A 15294-nucleotide genomic window follows, 5' to 3' on the forward strand; every position below is an offset into this window, starting at 1 on the left:
GGCCTGCCCGAGCGCAGCTTGCAGCAATCAAGACACAAAAGCACACACACACACACACACAACCACACACACACACGCACGCACACACAACCACACACACACACATACCCCGTACCTGCTGTGTGCTGCGGCGGCCCTGGTTGGCGCAAAGGCGTCGATGCCGTCAAAGAGAACAACAGACGGGCGGGCGCTGCGGGCAGAGGAAAACAGGCGCCGTATGTTCTCCTCCGTCTCCCCGAGATACTTGCTGAACACGTCCGTCGCCTGACACAGCACACACACACAGTCATGGCGCGTGAGCAGAGGCAACATCAAGCGCGTGCACGGAGTGTAAACAATTACAGGCAAACACAGGCGCAGCATATGCAGGCGTGCACAAATACAAACCCGCGTACCCGCGCGTACCCGCGCGTAACCACCACACACACACACACACACCAACATACACCATGCAGCACGTACGGAAACGGCAAAGACGGGGAGGTTGAGGCGGTTGATGATGGTGAGGGCGAGCAGGGTCTTGCCGCAGCCTGGGGGCCCATGCAGCAGCAGCCCCGACGGCGGCGTCAGCCCAAGCGCCTGCAACGACCCTCGCCGCCAGCTCTCAACAACAGCCATCACCCGCGCGTGCGTGCTCTGGTAACCGGCAAACGCGCAGGGCGGCACGGTGTTGCGGCTCGGGTGCAGCAGCGGCGCCCACTGCGACGACGACGACGACGACGATGATGGTGGTGGTGGTGTGCAGGTCAACAGGGGTGGCAACCGTGACGACGATGGCGGTGCTGGTGCTCCGTGCTGTTGCTGCTGTGGTGGTGGTGGCGGCGGCGGTGGTCGTAGGTCGATGCGGGTGTCAAAGTATGGCGGACTGAGCAGCGCACGTGCCACCAGCCCTGGGCGACGACACGTGCCGATCACAGCAACCTGCACATTGTATGTGTGTGTGTGTGTGTGTGTGTGTGTGTGTGTGTGTGTGGTGTGCTTTGGGATGTCGCCTAGCATGGCGTGACAAGCCACACGCGTCTGCGCCGCTGCGTGAGCAATGGTGGTCAACATACGTTATTGGCGAGGGCTGTGTCGATGAGCTGCAGAACAGCCTGCAGCAAGTTGTGCTTCCATTTCAGCGTGTCCACGTTGTCCAGCACTGAAGTTGTTCAGCGTCATGGGTAGTGCGCGTTAAGCTGAACACACACACACGCACACACACACACACACACACACACACACACACACACACACAGACACACACACACACACAAAACATTGTCTGACCGAGCAGCTGCGGTGATGATGGTGTGCCATGTGCTGGTGGTTGTGCTGTCGACAAGGATGCTTCCAGCTCGCCCTTTGCACGATCTAGTTCCTGCAAACACACACAGAATGATGCAATCATGTGAGCGTGAGCGTGGGCAAACGACGAAGCAAGGTTGCGCACACGCAGTGCACGCAGCTCATGCAGGCGCAAATGGATGAGGACGACGCAGATGATGGTGCATACCGAAACCGTGCGAGGCCAGTTTGCAGCATCTTCAAACTTGTTCAGCAGCTGCAGGCGGCGCACACGCCATGATGGCGTGGATGCCATCAACTCCTCAACGAGTCTCGTCTGCACAGTGCCAACAACACAGGCAAAGGGAAGCAGCGACGTGAACAAGTGAGGTTGCATTATGATGTGCAACAACAACGTCAACAAAAAGGTTTAGCAAAAGCAGACAACGCACGCCAAGAAACACACACATACACACACATACGCACACACATACGCACACACATACGCACACACACACACACACACACACACACACACACACACACACACACACACACACACACACACACACACACACACACACACGTGTGAGACCTTGCCACTGTGTCGTGGTCCGGCCAGCAGCGTGCAGCATGGCACTGGCCTTTGTATTCTTCTTCTTCTTCTCCTGCTGCTGCTGCTGCTGCTGCTGCTGCTGCTGCTGCTGCTGTTACCACTACTACTGCTGCTCCCTGCCTTCTTCTTAGATGCATCTTCTTCGCCCTTGTCCACATTGCTCTCCTTCCCCCCAGTCGATTCCACTGATGCCACTGTTTCTTCTGGCTCATCCTCAATCACCGCCCCCAGTACCACCACCCTTGTCCTCAACTGTTGCAGCAACGCCTCTCGCTGCTGCTCCTGCTGTTGCAACTGCTGCTCCTGCTCCTGCTGTTGCTGCAGATCATCACTGCGGCCATGACCGCCACTGCCACCACTGCGACCGCTGCCGTCGTCCTCGTGTGGCTTCATCATCATCCTCTGTGTCGTGTCGGATATGCTTGAACAGCACAATTTTCTTCCCCTTTGCAACCGAGTGTTGGGGCCCATAGCTCAGTGGTAGAGCGCGTGCTTTGCATGCACGATGTCCCGGGTTCAATCCCCGGTGGGTCCACTTTTTGTTTTTCTTCTTCATTCATGCTCAGCCGTGTTGTGTTGCTTCTGCAATCACATCAACTGCGCACTCACAACTTCCAGCAACCATGCAGCGCACCATGCACAACTTCCAGCGCAGCAGCCTCTCCCTTTGAGCACAATAACTGCTGCGTGTGATGCTGTTGTGATGCTGCTGTGATGGGATGTGAGACAAGCACCATTGACCAAACCCGGCGCCACGCACTCCCAGAAGTCGCCCCCTCTCGTGTTTGACTCGCCCAACGCCCACACAAGCACACAAGCGCGCACATTGGCAGTGCAGCGTGTTGTTGCACTGCAGCTCAGCTGCTTCCAGCCAACAACCCATCCTTTTCCCAATCCCCTGTCCACGCTCGTTCACACACACACACACGCACACACACACACACGCACACACACATACACACACACATACACACACACACACGCAGCATGAAGTTCTTCAGCCATGATCTGGCTGTGCTGTGTGGGGTCGTGTGCCTGCCCATCGGCTGCATGATTGTCGGCTCCCTCACCGCCTATTTCTACGCGCCTGGGCGCCGCGTGCGCTGCTGCTTCGGCTCCTTGGCCGCAGGCTTGCTGGTGGCCTCGCTCTTCTTCGAGCTGGTCCCGCTGGCAACCAAGAGCCTGGACACGCCGCACGCCGTCGCCGTCGTCGTTGGCCTGGCCGTGGCCGGCGGTATGGTGATCATCCTCGACGTCGCCGAGGACCGCATCGCGCAGGCGCATGAGAGGGCGCAGGACGAGCGCCGGCGCCAGCAGCGCGAGCGGAGGGAGAGGCAGCTGCAGAACCTCCTGGAGAAGCAGCAGCAGCCCCGTCCTGCAGAACCCAGCAAGACCAGCAGTGCCAGCCATGCAGCGCCCAACGGCAAACCTCACACTACAGCAACCACAAGCGCCGCCATGGGCGAACGTGATGCAGCACACGCCAAGGCACACGACTACGACGCACAGCTCAACAACACCAACAACCTGACGCACCCGCAACATCAGCCACCTGCTGAGTCACCCAGCGTCAATGCGCCAGGTGGCATGCCATACTCTCGGTTTCCGTTTGCAGACATGGGCCAGCACACGCCCTCGATGCTCATGGTGGCGCCGCCGTCGCTGTCAACATCATCCCCATCAGCATCATCGCCTTCGCCTTCGACCCCGGGAACACCTTTGACCCCGCCGCATGCGCGTGCAGACAATGACAACACGCCACCATCATCGGCACCTCTGTTAGCGTCCTCGTCACCACCACGACCACCGCCAGCATCATCTCAAGGAACACAACCAACATCGCACCCAACATCACAACCAGCGTCACAGCCACAGCTGCCTTCTCACACAACGGATCACAGCCGTGCGTGGTCCACAGCGTCGCCGTCGGGTCAGCGCCGTCACCACCACCCGCGCTGTGTGCGCGGCGGTCGCAGGCGGCGCAGGCGTGTGGGCAGCGACAATGCCGACGATGCAGAGCAGCAGCCGCTGTTGACAGATGCAAGCAGCGTGTACAGCGCCGCAACCATCAACAACCCGCCCATCGAGTATCTGGCTGGCGAGCACTCGCTTGCGGAGAGCATTGACGCCGGCGTGTGGGACGGGCGGCGGCCGCTGCGCCTGCGCCGCACCACCTCTGCTCCGCCGGCCCCGCTGCCCGTGTCGCGGCGACGGCGCCTGCCGCACCCGGGGACGGGCGACTTCCCGCTGGGTGCCGCGGTGCTCATCGCGCTGGACGGAATGAGCGACGGGCTGGTCATTGGCGTGACCTCGTCCCTCACCCTGACGCAGGGTCTGGTGGTGAGCGGCTCGCTGGCCATGGAGATGTGCATCACGGGCGCAGCGCTCTCCAGCATCTTGTACAAGCACGGCGTGCAGCGGCGGGTGGCTGTCCCGTGCCTGGTTGCCATCCCCTTCACCATGCTCCTTGGTGCGTGGCTTGGGCGCGCCGTCATCCTTGCCATCTCCCGCTCGTCGGCTATCTTCTCTGGCATTGTTGCCTTCACCGTGGGCCAGATCACATACCTCGCCACGACGCAGCTCTACTCCGACTCGTATCAGGAGGCCAAGGCCGGCAGCTCCGCCCTTGCGCGCGCGTGCGCAGCCTTCTTCTTTGGCGGCCTCATCGCCGGCTTTTGCATGAACACGTTTCTTCCCGAATGAAACAGACGCGCGGTCGTGTGTCTGTGTGTGTGTCTGTGTGTGTTTGTGTGTGTTGGGCATGTGTGTATGTCTGTGTGTGTGTGTGTGTGTGTGTGTGTGTGTGTGTGTGTGTGTGTCTGTGTGTGTGTGTGTGTGTGTGTGTTGTGTCGTGCACATGTATGGATGCACCCCGTGCGCGTGTGCGTGTTGGATCCTTGGATGATGCCCTCATATCCTGACAGCGCTGACCGTCGTGCACTGTATCGTTGGCGTGAACTTCGTGCGGCCATCCCTTGGTCTGTGCCAGACCGTTGATTTCCCCCTTTCACTGTCGCGCAACGACGTGTCCGTCCACCCACGCATGTTGTTGTGTTGCTGTGTATTTGTCGTCTCGCCCACCCCCTGTTCCTCCGGCACGGCTTTGCACGGTGTGGGCCGTTTGACTTGGGATACGAAAGCACTTCGTTTACTTGGTTCACTTGATATTCAATGTGCAATGTGATGTGAGCGGGTGCTCGTGCCAATCCATGTAAACGGACTTGATGCGCAGAGACACCAGACACGCAAGCATGCACGTGTGTTGAGCAGGCAGACATGAGGGAGGGGCATCAACAAAAGGGAACAGCCCCAAGGTACGGTACTGGATAGGGTGGACACCGTAAGTAAGAGGCACCCTTGCCAGGAAAGGCACAGCAGTCTCCCAAACTTGATGCAAGGGTCGCTTGTCGCCAGACGTCATGATGACGGCCTTGGAAGAGGGTTGCGGCGATAGCAGCACTCACAAGCGTTGACCAGACAGAAGCAAAACACACAGAATCCCTCAGCCATCAGTCGGTCCAGTGCATTGACGGTCAGAGAAGCACGGTGCAATTGGCGATACACTGAAAGAGCAATCACTGCTTTCCTGTCACTTGGGTTTCGCGCCACTACAGCTCCAACGGTTTCACAGCATTGTCGCAGGTGCTCCTGTGCTCTTGGTAAGCACTGGATCAGCTCCCTGTCTGTCATCTTGCAGAACTCGGGGCAGAACTGGGCGGTGCAGCATTTGCCAGGACCAAGCCGGGGGCACGGATAAGGGCGCGACATGGTGCGATGGGAGAGATGCGCGCTGAGGAGCCAGGAAGTCAAGCGAGTCGGTTGTTTCGTGGTGGGCTGAGCTCGTCTAACTGGCGATGAAGAATGCCGAACACTGATGGAAGGTGGAGATAGCATTGAGGGTGATCACAGGGCACACGCAGAGACGGGGGAGTAAGAGGAACAGACATAGACATGGGCGTACACACAGCCAGATACACACGCATGCACACGCACGCACGCACATACATGCACACATACGCACGCACACAATGCGAGTAACGCAGCAACAGGGTGCTTGAAGAGGCAAGGCGATGGGTGCAACTGAAGACAAACAGCACACCCGAACCTCCGACAGCAAGCGAGGACCATGTCACACAGTTCAGCAGAGCCCACCTGTGCTGTGCTGGAGCGAAGAGCGCGGTGGAAAATGAAGTCCATGCCAAGGACACAGGCGATGGTCGGCTCAAGTCGCAAAGCTGCACGCCAGCTGTCACTGGCACGTGACGCGTGCTCGCGTGTGCGCATGGCCAGTATCACATGATCGCGTGGCGGCACATGTGCAGCACATGCATGATCGTGAGCGCGTGGCAAGTGCGTCGCCTGTTGTTGTTGTTGTCCACAGAAAACCCCTCAATGTAGTGGGCAAAAAAAATTACATTACACAATGTACTTCTAAAGCCTAAAGCGCATGGCATGACGTCATCGACAGTACTGACGCGTGATTTCGCGTGCGTGCATGTTGACTGTCCACGTGTCGCTGTTCCTCTGTTCGCGGTGCACGTGTAATACCAGAATACCCTCCCTCATTTGTCCCTCGTGCGAGCAACCACGTGCTGTTCATGCTCCTTGCGTCTGCTGTCGGTGGTTCGCTGGTCATCATTTTCTCTTGTTCTTGTGTTGCTCACTTGCTCAGTCGCCTTCGTGTCCGTGAGTGGTTGCTTTTGGCTTATTGGCTTGCTCTCCTCTCCTCCTCCCTGCTCTCCTTGCTCTGCTCTGCACCCAACTCTCCTTCGAGGTGAGCAAGCGCCCATGCATTCGCCACACCCCACCACTCTTAGACTCTTGCACTGTCATCCATTGGCCTGATGCTCAGTTGCTCTCATCGCCATGGAGCTGGTGCCGCCCGTGAACTGCCTGTCATGCACCGTTGACACTCCTGCTGCTGCTGCTGTTGCTGCTGCCCACGCCCCCTGTCCTGACACGTGTGCGCAGTCTGCTCAAGCTAACCTGTCCCCCGCTGTTGTCCTCTCTCGTCTTGTGTGGATGGGCTTTGTTGCTGTGTTTGGGCGACATAGGAGCATCAAGACATGTTCCAGAACCGCGTCGTGTTCTGTCCGCATCACCGGTACAACCTGAGGATATGTGACCGGCTATATGACGAGATTGGACCGAACGCTGTGGGATACCATGAGGTTGTTCGAGCAGCCCAGTATCTGACCAACCTCAGACGCGATCTTGCAGCAGAAGTGAAGCGAGGCAAGAAAGGCGCCACGGAGCGCCTCGCAATTGTCAACATGGTTTCCTTTACTCTCGCACGACGACTTGAAGAGAGTCCCGAGCCTAAACCAGAGCATCTAGTCTTTGCGGCGCACGCAGTAGCCATATGCTTCAATTTTTGCGTGCTGTGCCTCTGCTTCAACCGAGCTGACTTCCATCCCAAAAATGATTCTTCTGATTCCGACGACGACGACGACGACGACGACGATGACGACGATGACGACGACGAAGAGTAGCCCTGTGGGACTTCTGGACTTGAGAATGACGTTTGTTTTCAAGAGGCCCATTTCGTAGCCCTTCGCTCCTCTCACCATCACTCGCCACATACCTGTCCTGTCCTTGTTGTCGCTGGCTCTCTCTCTCTCTCTCTCTCTCTCTCTCTCTCTCTCTCTCTGTTGCTGTCTGTTTGCCGTGTACGTGTCTGAGCTCGCACGTATGTTGCCTCTACCCTTCGCTCTTGGGATTGCTGCTCATTTCGTGGCTTTGTTGGCTTAGTCGACTTACTTGCAACTGGCTAACTGGAATACACATACAAGAAGCGTTAAATAGCAAGCACGGATGAAACCGGCTATACTGCGTTTGCGTTTCCTGCGTCGGTGAGTGTGTGTGTGTGTGTGTGTTTGTGTGAGTGAGTGAGTGTTTGTGTGTGTGAGTGTTTGTGAGTCGACAAGGAATGGGGTGGGAATGAAGCGTGGCGCTGACGTTGGCAGTAGCTGCTGCTACGGTGTCTCGACAAAGGAAGTTGGGCGTTTATGGTGCGAGATAACCAGGAGACGAAACAAAAGACGTGATATAACGAACGTCAGTCACAGTGGGTCGTAACTCAACAAAACACAGCCACAAGACGATGACGATCTTTGAGCGAAAGGCACACGAACAAGCAACAAAACAAAATAGTGGTGCAGCGACACGCTACTACAGCTCGGCGCTATTCACATCACATGATACAGGACGCATCAGACAGGAACGCGCCAACACTGCATTGCATGTAGTTGTTCCTGTTGGTGTCAATCAGAGCAGGCGATGGCAGGAAACGAAGAGGAGCAGCCAGAATCTGACCAAGAGTCGTTACAGCTCATCCTTTGAGGCCGTTGCACCAGATGTCGACCGATCAACACGTCCCTCAACAAGCCCTGTGAGACAATGCCAAATCAGCATTCAACACACACAGCACAATGCCGTGAGCAAAGCACTAACAAGCAGCACGGCTCGCCGAATTACCGGCATCGTCTCTCCAAGCCCCACTGCCCTGCAAACAGTTTGCGACCTAAGGGGGGGGGGCACCAGGGTAGACCCCAAAACGCAAACAGGATGTGATGTTTACCTTCGAGCTCAGCGATGCGGCCAGCAAGGTCATGATTATTGAACCACAGAAAGGCAAGTACAACCAGCAATATCACGATGATGGTAGCCTGGCAGCCATCGGTGAAAGGAAGTTGAATAGAGTGCGGAGCGTGAGTTGGTGAATGAAGATTCGACTGGCTAGTGTCAGTTGGCTGGAGCACACAGCAGGATATACAAGACGCCTGCACGCACTTCAATGGGCGAGGCTACATGCCAAAGACAGCCAAAATACCAGCACGCAGCCACAAGACACACGTACACATGCACTCACACACACACACACACACGCACACACACACACACGCATCAAAAAGCCACAATCATCCATGGGACGCTAGATGCAGCCATGGGGTGATGGACTTGTGTACGGTGTCACAGAATGGCACCTGAAAAGCAATGATGATGGTTGGGCGCGGAAGGAACGACAGCCATTTTGATTTTGCCTCCTCTTCCGTTGTCGCCTCCTCAACAGTCCCTGTACACAGACAGCCATGCACGTCAGGCACAAAGAGAGCCACGGTTGCTGCTGTGGTGCACTGTCGATCCAAGCAATTATAGCTGGGGAGGGGGAAGGGGAAGGAATGGAAAGGCGGAGGGAGAGGGAGAGGAGAGGACACGCATGCACGCGCATGTATGAGGCAAGGGCACAAACAACACACCTGGAACAGCAGTTGCTTGGTCGCCTTTCTTCCTGCGCGGTGCAAACGCGGATTGCAGGTGCTTCAGATACATCTTGTACGTGGCTGTCATTCCGGCCTGAAGACAGGAAGAAAAAAACAAGCGGAGCAAGGGAGGGGTTAAAACGCCAGAGAAAGAGGGGCGGGGGGAGATAGCAACATCACATCACATCACATCACATCACATCACATCACAACCGGGGCGAACCTTTGCGCTGCGTGTGATGACGCCCTTGAGAAACACGTTCTTGGAGAAGACAATACGGCCAGTTGCGCGAACATTCACACGCGGGCCATCCTGGAGCAGGAAGATGCGCAGCTGCGTCACAAAGTCCTGGTAATCGTATGCATACACACGTGGTTTGAGTGGGGGTGAACAGGGTAAGCCACAAGCGATCACTACCGGCAGGAAGGACATGGCTGACAAATGCGTGTGCGTGGGCACGAGTGCCTTGTTTGTGCGCGTGTGCGCGTGTGCGCGTGTGCACGTCTGTGTGTGTGTGTGTGTGTGTGTGTGTGTGTGCGAAGATCGAGGTCACCAGACAACAACACAAGACAACAACACAATACAGCGAACGCGGCACTGCTTCCATTCCAAGCGTTATCGACAAATGACTCACAGCTCCATAGGGCACTTCGGGCGTTTTCGTCTCAATCTCCATTACATATGCATCTGGGCCAACCACATGCAATGCATAGCGTGAGCGTGGAAAAAACAAAAGCAACAACAACATGATTGTGGGGCAGAAATGGAATGAGACAGAGGTCAAAACCGTTCATGCCCCGCGACTGTGATTCCTCAACCACATCCTCACCTTGGCAGCGGACAAGGTACTTCTGGTACTCGCACGCATGGTTTGCCTGCAACGCATGTGGTGGTGCCGTTAGGATGGAGCACAGTTGCAGCACTTGTCGCGTTCTGGCAGACATGCAGACACACGGGCGAAGATGGAACAGAAACTACAGCATAATTACACAGTACACAGTGGCACACACACACACGCACGCACGCGCGCACGCGCACACACACACATACATACATGCACACACACACGCACGCAAGCACGCACACACATACATACATACACACACACACGCACACACACGCACACGCACGCAAGCACGCACACGCACACGCACACGCACACGCACATGCACGCACAAAACTAGGGCGTACCTGGACAACGGATGACTTGGGGATGAGGTATGAGAACTCGCGCTGCCCGTCTTCCGTCCACGGCGTAAAGGACAGCTCTGTCAATCGCTTCTCCTCGCACATCGCCCGCAGCACCGGCGATGACTCATCAAACATCAGCTGTGGCGGTGGCGGTGCAACGACGGGGTTGGGGCGCGGCGAGTATGTGGGTGTGAGGGAGCGAGTGAGCGTGGATGCATGTTTGTGATGCATAAATAACCTTGTACACGTGCGCACTCGCATGTATGTGCATGTGTGTGCAGATACATACCCGATTTGCACGGTGCACCGATCCCTTGACTTCGACAGAAGCGAGATCCCACTGTCCACACGGCCACGCAGGCGAGAAATGCGAGAATAGTGTTGGCGAAGAAGCACTGGTGGAAACCACGGATTACACACGCCAGACCACACAAACAAACAAACAAACAAACAAACAAACAAACAAACAACCCGCATCGACGGGCGCGGGTACCTCGAATGGCTCCGGGAGCTGATCAGGGCGCGGCGTGCTTGAAATGATCTCGGGAACATCTTCTTCGTCGGACTGAAGTTCGTCTGAGGCGTCGTAGTCCTCCTCCATATCCATCGCCATTTCACGCACCAGCCACGCAGAAACTAGTGGTGGGAGGGGGCAGGGAGGGCACAGACGCGGATGGGCAAAGGGTTAGATAGATAGACAGGCAGACACAAAAAAAGTGAAGTGAGTGGCGAGCCCGAAACGTGATGCGACGCAGGTGTAAAACGCGACCACCACACACACACCACCACACACACGCACACACACACACACACACACACACACACACACACACACACACGCACGCACGCGCGCGCAGCAAGACGGATGAGTGGACAGCAGCGGCAGAGCACAAGGTGGTAGATGGTGATTGACACAACAGCGGGGCGCAAACACAAACGGCATGGGTTGACAGACGCGCAGAGATACGCACATCGAAGCATGCAGATGCTGCCATGCGATCTGAGTTTCATGTAGGGCGGGACGATGGTCAGTTTCTTCTTCTCGACGTAGAGATCGACGGGAACGATGCGCTCAAGCTCTTCCTCGGCCTCTTGCTCAACCACTGGCGGACACACGCGCACATGGTAGTGGGTAAGGTGGCGCAAAGAACCGTGGGCGAGGAATCACGACAATTCTGCACAGACAGTCGGACGGACAGACAGACAGACACAGAATCACACAGACACAGACACAGACACACAGACACACAGACACACACATGCACACACACACAGATACACAGATACACACACACAGACAGACACACACACACACACGAGGCACCTGGTATGAGGCCGAGGGAGATGCTAGTTTGGCCGAGGGTGAGGTGGGTGGAGATGGAGGTGGTGATGATGAGATACACTTTCAGGAACGGCGGTGGTACGGACGCAATGATGTTGATGGGCAGGCTGATTGGCTCCGAGGTGAGGCTGTCGACGAGTGCATGTGAGCAAGCGACACGTGAGTGTGAGCGATATGATGTGTGCATGTGCATGTGCATGTGTGACTCTTTCAAGGCATCATTGTCCAAGAGGAGACACAACAGTAACAGCTGTAGCAGCAGACACCCCTCCCTCACTTGATATCCTCTGGCGCGGCGTCGCCAAATGGAATTTCAAACTCCTGCGATTTTGCCTTGATGTGGTTGGCAACAACGCGGAAGTGGAAGGATATGGCACGGTGCTTGTCGACCATCGGCACTTTGAACGCCTTCTGGAACTGGATACGCAGGCTGAGAGGAGGGGGGGCAGAGGCAACACAGGCATTGTGGTGGTTGTTGAGGGTGAGTATACGGGAGCCAGGTTTGAGGAGAAAGAGCGTGTATGTGCTTGGAGGGCCAGGGAGGAGGAAGCTCGATAGACATGCACAGTAATGCACATACAGACACAGACACACACATACACAGCCACACAGACACACACGCACACACAGACACAGACACACGCACACACACACATACACAGCCACACACACACACACGCACACACAGACACAGACACACGCACACACACACATAGGTACCTGCATGGCTACATGGAAACGGGGACGAGGGAACGTGAGCTTTGCCCGGGGTTGAAGCGACATACACAGCCACACACACACACACACACACACAACACAGACACACCACACACACACACAACACACACACACACACACACACACACACACACACACGTGTATTTGCCCGGCTTGAGGTGGCCGCCGTGGAGGGCGCGGGAGAGCTCGGCCATTTCGCCCACGCTGAGGTGACTGCGTCGTCGGGCAGACTCGAGCACATCGTCTGGGGAGACACGCAAGCACAGGCAGACAGACAGACACACACATACACACACAATTCCAGACACACACGTGATGTGAGCAACAGGTGCCGCCAGCACATGCGTGCAGCTCAAGGGGTTGAATGGCGCATTCACGCCTTCCCCCTTTCTGTTTGGGCCTTAGCTGCACCTGGCATGTTGGCTGGCAGCTGGTAGTTGTCGGCGTCGTCTTTGCTGATGACTTGGATGGTAAGCTGTGAACAAATGGAGCCAACAGGAAATGAAATGAATGCATGTCACAACGAGCTGACATAATCCAGAGGAACCGTTGGGTAGTGTAAGCAGAGGGGGGGGGGGCAGCTGTTTCGGTTCACAGCTTGTTGCTGTGTGGCATGCTGCAATGCTTCCCCCCCCCACACACACACACACACAAACAACAAACAAACAACAAACAAACGCAGATGAGTGGTACCAGGAGGCTGCCACGAACGCGTGACTTGTGGGAACGTTTCTCCAGTGTGTATTCCTGGCGGATGCTTTGGTTCTCAACACCGATAAAGCGGGAGAGCGGCAGCACAACCTGCGACACAAAGCAGACACAAACGTCATCATTTACCCTGCACCAGGACACAAGGCAACATGGGCAGCTGCAAGCAAGGTGGGGGGGGGGAGTAACTGCAACCGCGCATGCGCACCTGTCCCAGGAAGGCGTGCTTGCCGATGTTCTGAATCTGTCCCGTCATCTTGCCAAACTTGTACTCCTGGTGACCAAAAACAAGTGTGTGTGTATGTGGACGCAGCCAGACATCATGAGGAATGGTTGCGAGGTGCAAGGCAAACGGCACATGAGTACAAGGGGAGGGGAGGAAGAAGGGCTGTGCTGCAACGCGACTTAGTGGGCTTACATTGCGGACTTCAAACTTGAACGCGGGCTCCCGGCTGCCGGGGGCGGGCAGCGTGTGGATGGGGACGGAGAACTCTGCGTTCCACACGGGGTTGAGGTCACCTTTCTTGGTCTGAGTGCGCCCGACGAGCTCATCGTCGAAGAACACCCTCACAAAGGGGTCAGAGGTCGCTGCAGGCCCACAACACACAGCGCAGATGAACGTGAGCAGTTGGGCAGAGGTGCAGCACACAACGGCAAGATGCACAGTATATGCCATGCGGCAGCGAGCCTGTGCGATGCTCCAAAACCTTGTGGTGTGCACGCACCATTGAGATCCTTTGCCAGGAGGTGGTTTGCGCTGTGCACGTGAATCTTGGCGATGTAAGGGGCATCTTCCTCTGGGGACGAAGGCACAGAGCTTCCGTTTGGAGACGACGCCTGCGAGTCTGTCATTTGATCGCTGCCTTCTGCCTGGCTGGCAAGCTGCCTGACTGGCTGGTTCGCAGGGATGTAGGTTGTTGTTGCTGTTGTTGGAGGTGGGAGCAGCGAGGCCCAGGATGACGACCTTGTTTCGTTGTTGTCGTTGTGTGTGGGGCGGGAGATGTTTGGGGTGTTCGGGTGTTGTGTTGCTGTTGGAAGAATTGATGGAAATTATGACGAATAATCGCAAATTCACTGACGTGGTGCAAAGAGGACTCGTCGCTTGCTTGGCTTGTGTGTTGTTGTTGTTGTTGTTGTTGTTGTTGTTGTTGTTGTTGTTGTTGTTGTTGTTGGCGTTGTTGTTGTTGTTGTTGTTGTTGTTGGCGTTGTTGTTGTTGTTGTTGTTGTTGTTGTCGCTTCAGACCCTTCCATCTTCCCTGCAATCCCTCCTTTCCCTGCTTCTCACCTCCCTTTCTCGTCTCTCCCTCCTCCCTTCACCACACGCCTACGTACTGACACGGCTACATGTGTATGTCTGTATCAGCACGCAAACCGGAAAGCAAAAGCATACACAGCGATCCAGCGGCAGCAACAAGAAAGAAGAGAGTAGAGTAGAGGGGGGGGGAGGCGACAGATGGGGTGGACGGTGCGCCATGTCTCTAAGCAGAGATGACCATGGCATCCACAGCGGCAGTCTGTGGCAGATGCGACATCCTCTCAGCCCATTTCTGAGTGTGTGTGAGTGTGAGTGAGTTGAGTGAGTGAGTGAGTGAGTGTGTATGTGTGTGAGTGAGTGTATGTGCGTGTGAGTGAGTGTGTGAGAATGAGTGTGAGAGAGAGAATGAGTGAGTGTGGACACACAGCGAGGGAAGTGTCTTGGAACCCCCCCCCAAAAAAAAACCCCCCACACACGCAACGCACAGAACACACACCTTGATGTTTGAAGGGAGGGAGAGGCTTGGGTCGTGGGTGGCGGCCCAGAGGCATGCATCGGCAACTGTAAAGTCAGAGCCGCACAGGAAACCCGTCTGCAAGCATGTGTGTGTGTGTGTGTGAATGTGAATGTGAATGTGTGTGTGAATGTATGTATGGGAGTGTTGGGCGACGGTAGAAAGCATCAGTGGCAGTCTCAGAATGAGCTGAGTGCGGGAATCAGTTGGAGCAGGAGCAGAAGCAGGGGCAGCAGGTTGTCTCAGCATCAGCACACTCAACCACACGTGCATACAGAAACAGTACAACGCACACGCACACACACGCACACACACACACACACACACACACACACACACACACACACACACACACACACACACACACACACACACACGACACGGGTGTGCTTGGTGCTGAC

General features: G+C 56.1%; 6 protein-coding genes and 1 non-coding gene across 7 annotated transcripts in view; 3 read left to right on the forward strand and 4 right to left on the reverse strand.

The window, feature by feature from the left end:
• PTSG_05013 (uncharacterized protein) overlaps nucleotides 1-2281 on the reverse strand; it is a gene marked incomplete at its 5' end in the record, with an annotated part of 3656 nt that extends 1375 nt beyond the window's left edge. Inside the window, 6 exons of the mRNA XM_004994270.1 lie at nucleotides 109-264; nucleotides 463-921; nucleotides 1056-1141; nucleotides 1270-1360; nucleotides 1496-1603; nucleotides 1862-2281. Of these exons, the coding sequence (XP_004994327.1) occupies nucleotides 109-264; nucleotides 463-921; nucleotides 1056-1141; nucleotides 1270-1360; nucleotides 1496-1603; nucleotides 1862-2281 (1320 nt within the window). The remainder of the gene's footprint in view (nucleotides 1-108; nucleotides 265-462; nucleotides 922-1055; nucleotides 1142-1269; nucleotides 1361-1495; nucleotides 1604-1861) is intronic.
• Nucleotides 2282-2345: 64 nt separating this feature from the next.
• PTSG_20099 lies at nucleotides 2346-2417 on the forward strand. The gene has a single exon. It is a non-coding gene; the product is annotated as a tRNA-Ala (tRNA).
• Nucleotides 2418-2869: 452 nt separating this feature from the next.
• On the forward strand, nucleotides 2870-4585 carry PTSG_05014 (uncharacterized protein; the record flags this gene model as incomplete). The annotated part of the gene is made up of 1 exon (XM_004994271.1): nucleotides 2870-4585. The coding sequence occupies one exon, from the start codon at nucleotides 2870-2872 to the stop codon at nucleotides 4583-4585; it is 1716 nt and encodes a 571-aa protein (XP_004994328.1).
• Nucleotides 4586-5299: 714 nt separating this feature from the next.
• PTSG_05015 (uncharacterized protein) lies at nucleotides 5300-5650 on the reverse strand (the record flags this gene model as incomplete). The annotated part of the gene is made up of 1 exon (XM_004994272.1): nucleotides 5300-5650. The coding sequence occupies one exon, from the start codon at nucleotides 5648-5650 to the stop codon at nucleotides 5300-5302; it is 351 nt and encodes a 116-aa protein (XP_004994329.1).
• Nucleotides 5651-5726: 76 nt separating this feature from the next.
• PTSG_12241 (uncharacterized protein) lies at nucleotides 5727-6166 on the reverse strand (the record flags this gene model as incomplete). The annotated part of the gene is made up of 2 exons (XM_004994273.1): nucleotides 5727-5753; nucleotides 6035-6166. 2 exons carry the CDS (start codon nucleotides 6164-6166, stop codon nucleotides 5727-5729), a joined length of 159 nt encoding a protein of 52 aa, XP_004994330.1.
• A 298-nt stretch (nucleotides 6167-6464) lies between these two features.
• Nucleotides 6465-7374, forward strand: PTSG_12242 (uncharacterized protein; the record flags this gene model as incomplete). Its single annotated transcript, XM_004994274.1, has 2 exons — nucleotides 6465-6656; nucleotides 6937-7374. The coding sequence occupies exon 2, from the start codon at nucleotides 6949-6951 to the stop codon at nucleotides 7372-7374; it is 426 nt and encodes a 141-aa protein (XP_004994331.1). The 5' UTR covers nucleotides 6465-6656; nucleotides 6937-6948.
• Nucleotides 7375-7866: 492 nt separating this feature from the next.
• PTSG_05016 (uncharacterized protein) lies at nucleotides 7867-14165 on the reverse strand. Its single transcript, XM_004994275.1, has 19 exons — nucleotides 13850-14165; nucleotides 13543-13712; nucleotides 13333-13398; nucleotides 13110-13217; nucleotides 12828-12891; nucleotides 12555-12660; nucleotides 11956-12108; nucleotides 11661-11806; nucleotides 11308-11439; nucleotides 10830-10972; nucleotides 10626-10676; nucleotides 10337-10474; nucleotides 9975-10020; nucleotides 9780-9832; nucleotides 9368-9493; nucleotides 9142-9238; nucleotides 8869-8957; nucleotides 8463-8550; nucleotides 7867-8271 (listed from the first exon to the last, which is right to left on the reverse strand). Exons 1-19 carry the CDS (start codon nucleotides 13974-13976, stop codon nucleotides 8207-8209), a joined length of 1968 nt encoding a protein of 655 aa, XP_004994332.1. The 5' UTR covers nucleotides 13977-14165; the 3' UTR covers nucleotides 7867-8206.
• Between the last annotated feature and the right edge of the window lie 1129 nt (nucleotides 14166-15294).

The sequence above is a fragment of the Salpingoeca rosetta genome, assembly GCF_000188695.1.
Source record: "Salpingoeca rosetta unplaced genomic scaffold supercont1.11, whole genome shotgun sequence".
In the NCBI taxonomy this organism is placed as follows: Eukaryota; class Choanoflagellata; order Craspedida; family Salpingoecidae; genus Salpingoeca; species Salpingoeca rosetta.

What these genes read in the sequence shown, in the direction of transcription:
- PTSG_05016 (XM_004994275.1), bottom strand. Translation starts at nt 13,976, where the DNA reads ATGACAGACTCGCAGGCGTCGTCTCCAAACGGAAGCTCTGTGCCTTCG. An exon ending in GCTGCCAGCCAACATGCCAG is followed by an intron (nt 12,661 to 12,827) that starts GTGCAGCTAAGG and finishes GTGTCTCCCCAG; the next exon opens with ACGATGTGCTCGAGTCTGCC. An exon ending in CCGCATCGCTGAGCTCGAAG is followed by an intron (nt 8,272 to 8,462) that starts GTAAACATCACA and finishes ATTGTCTCACAG; the next exon opens with GGCTTGTTGAGGGACGTGTT.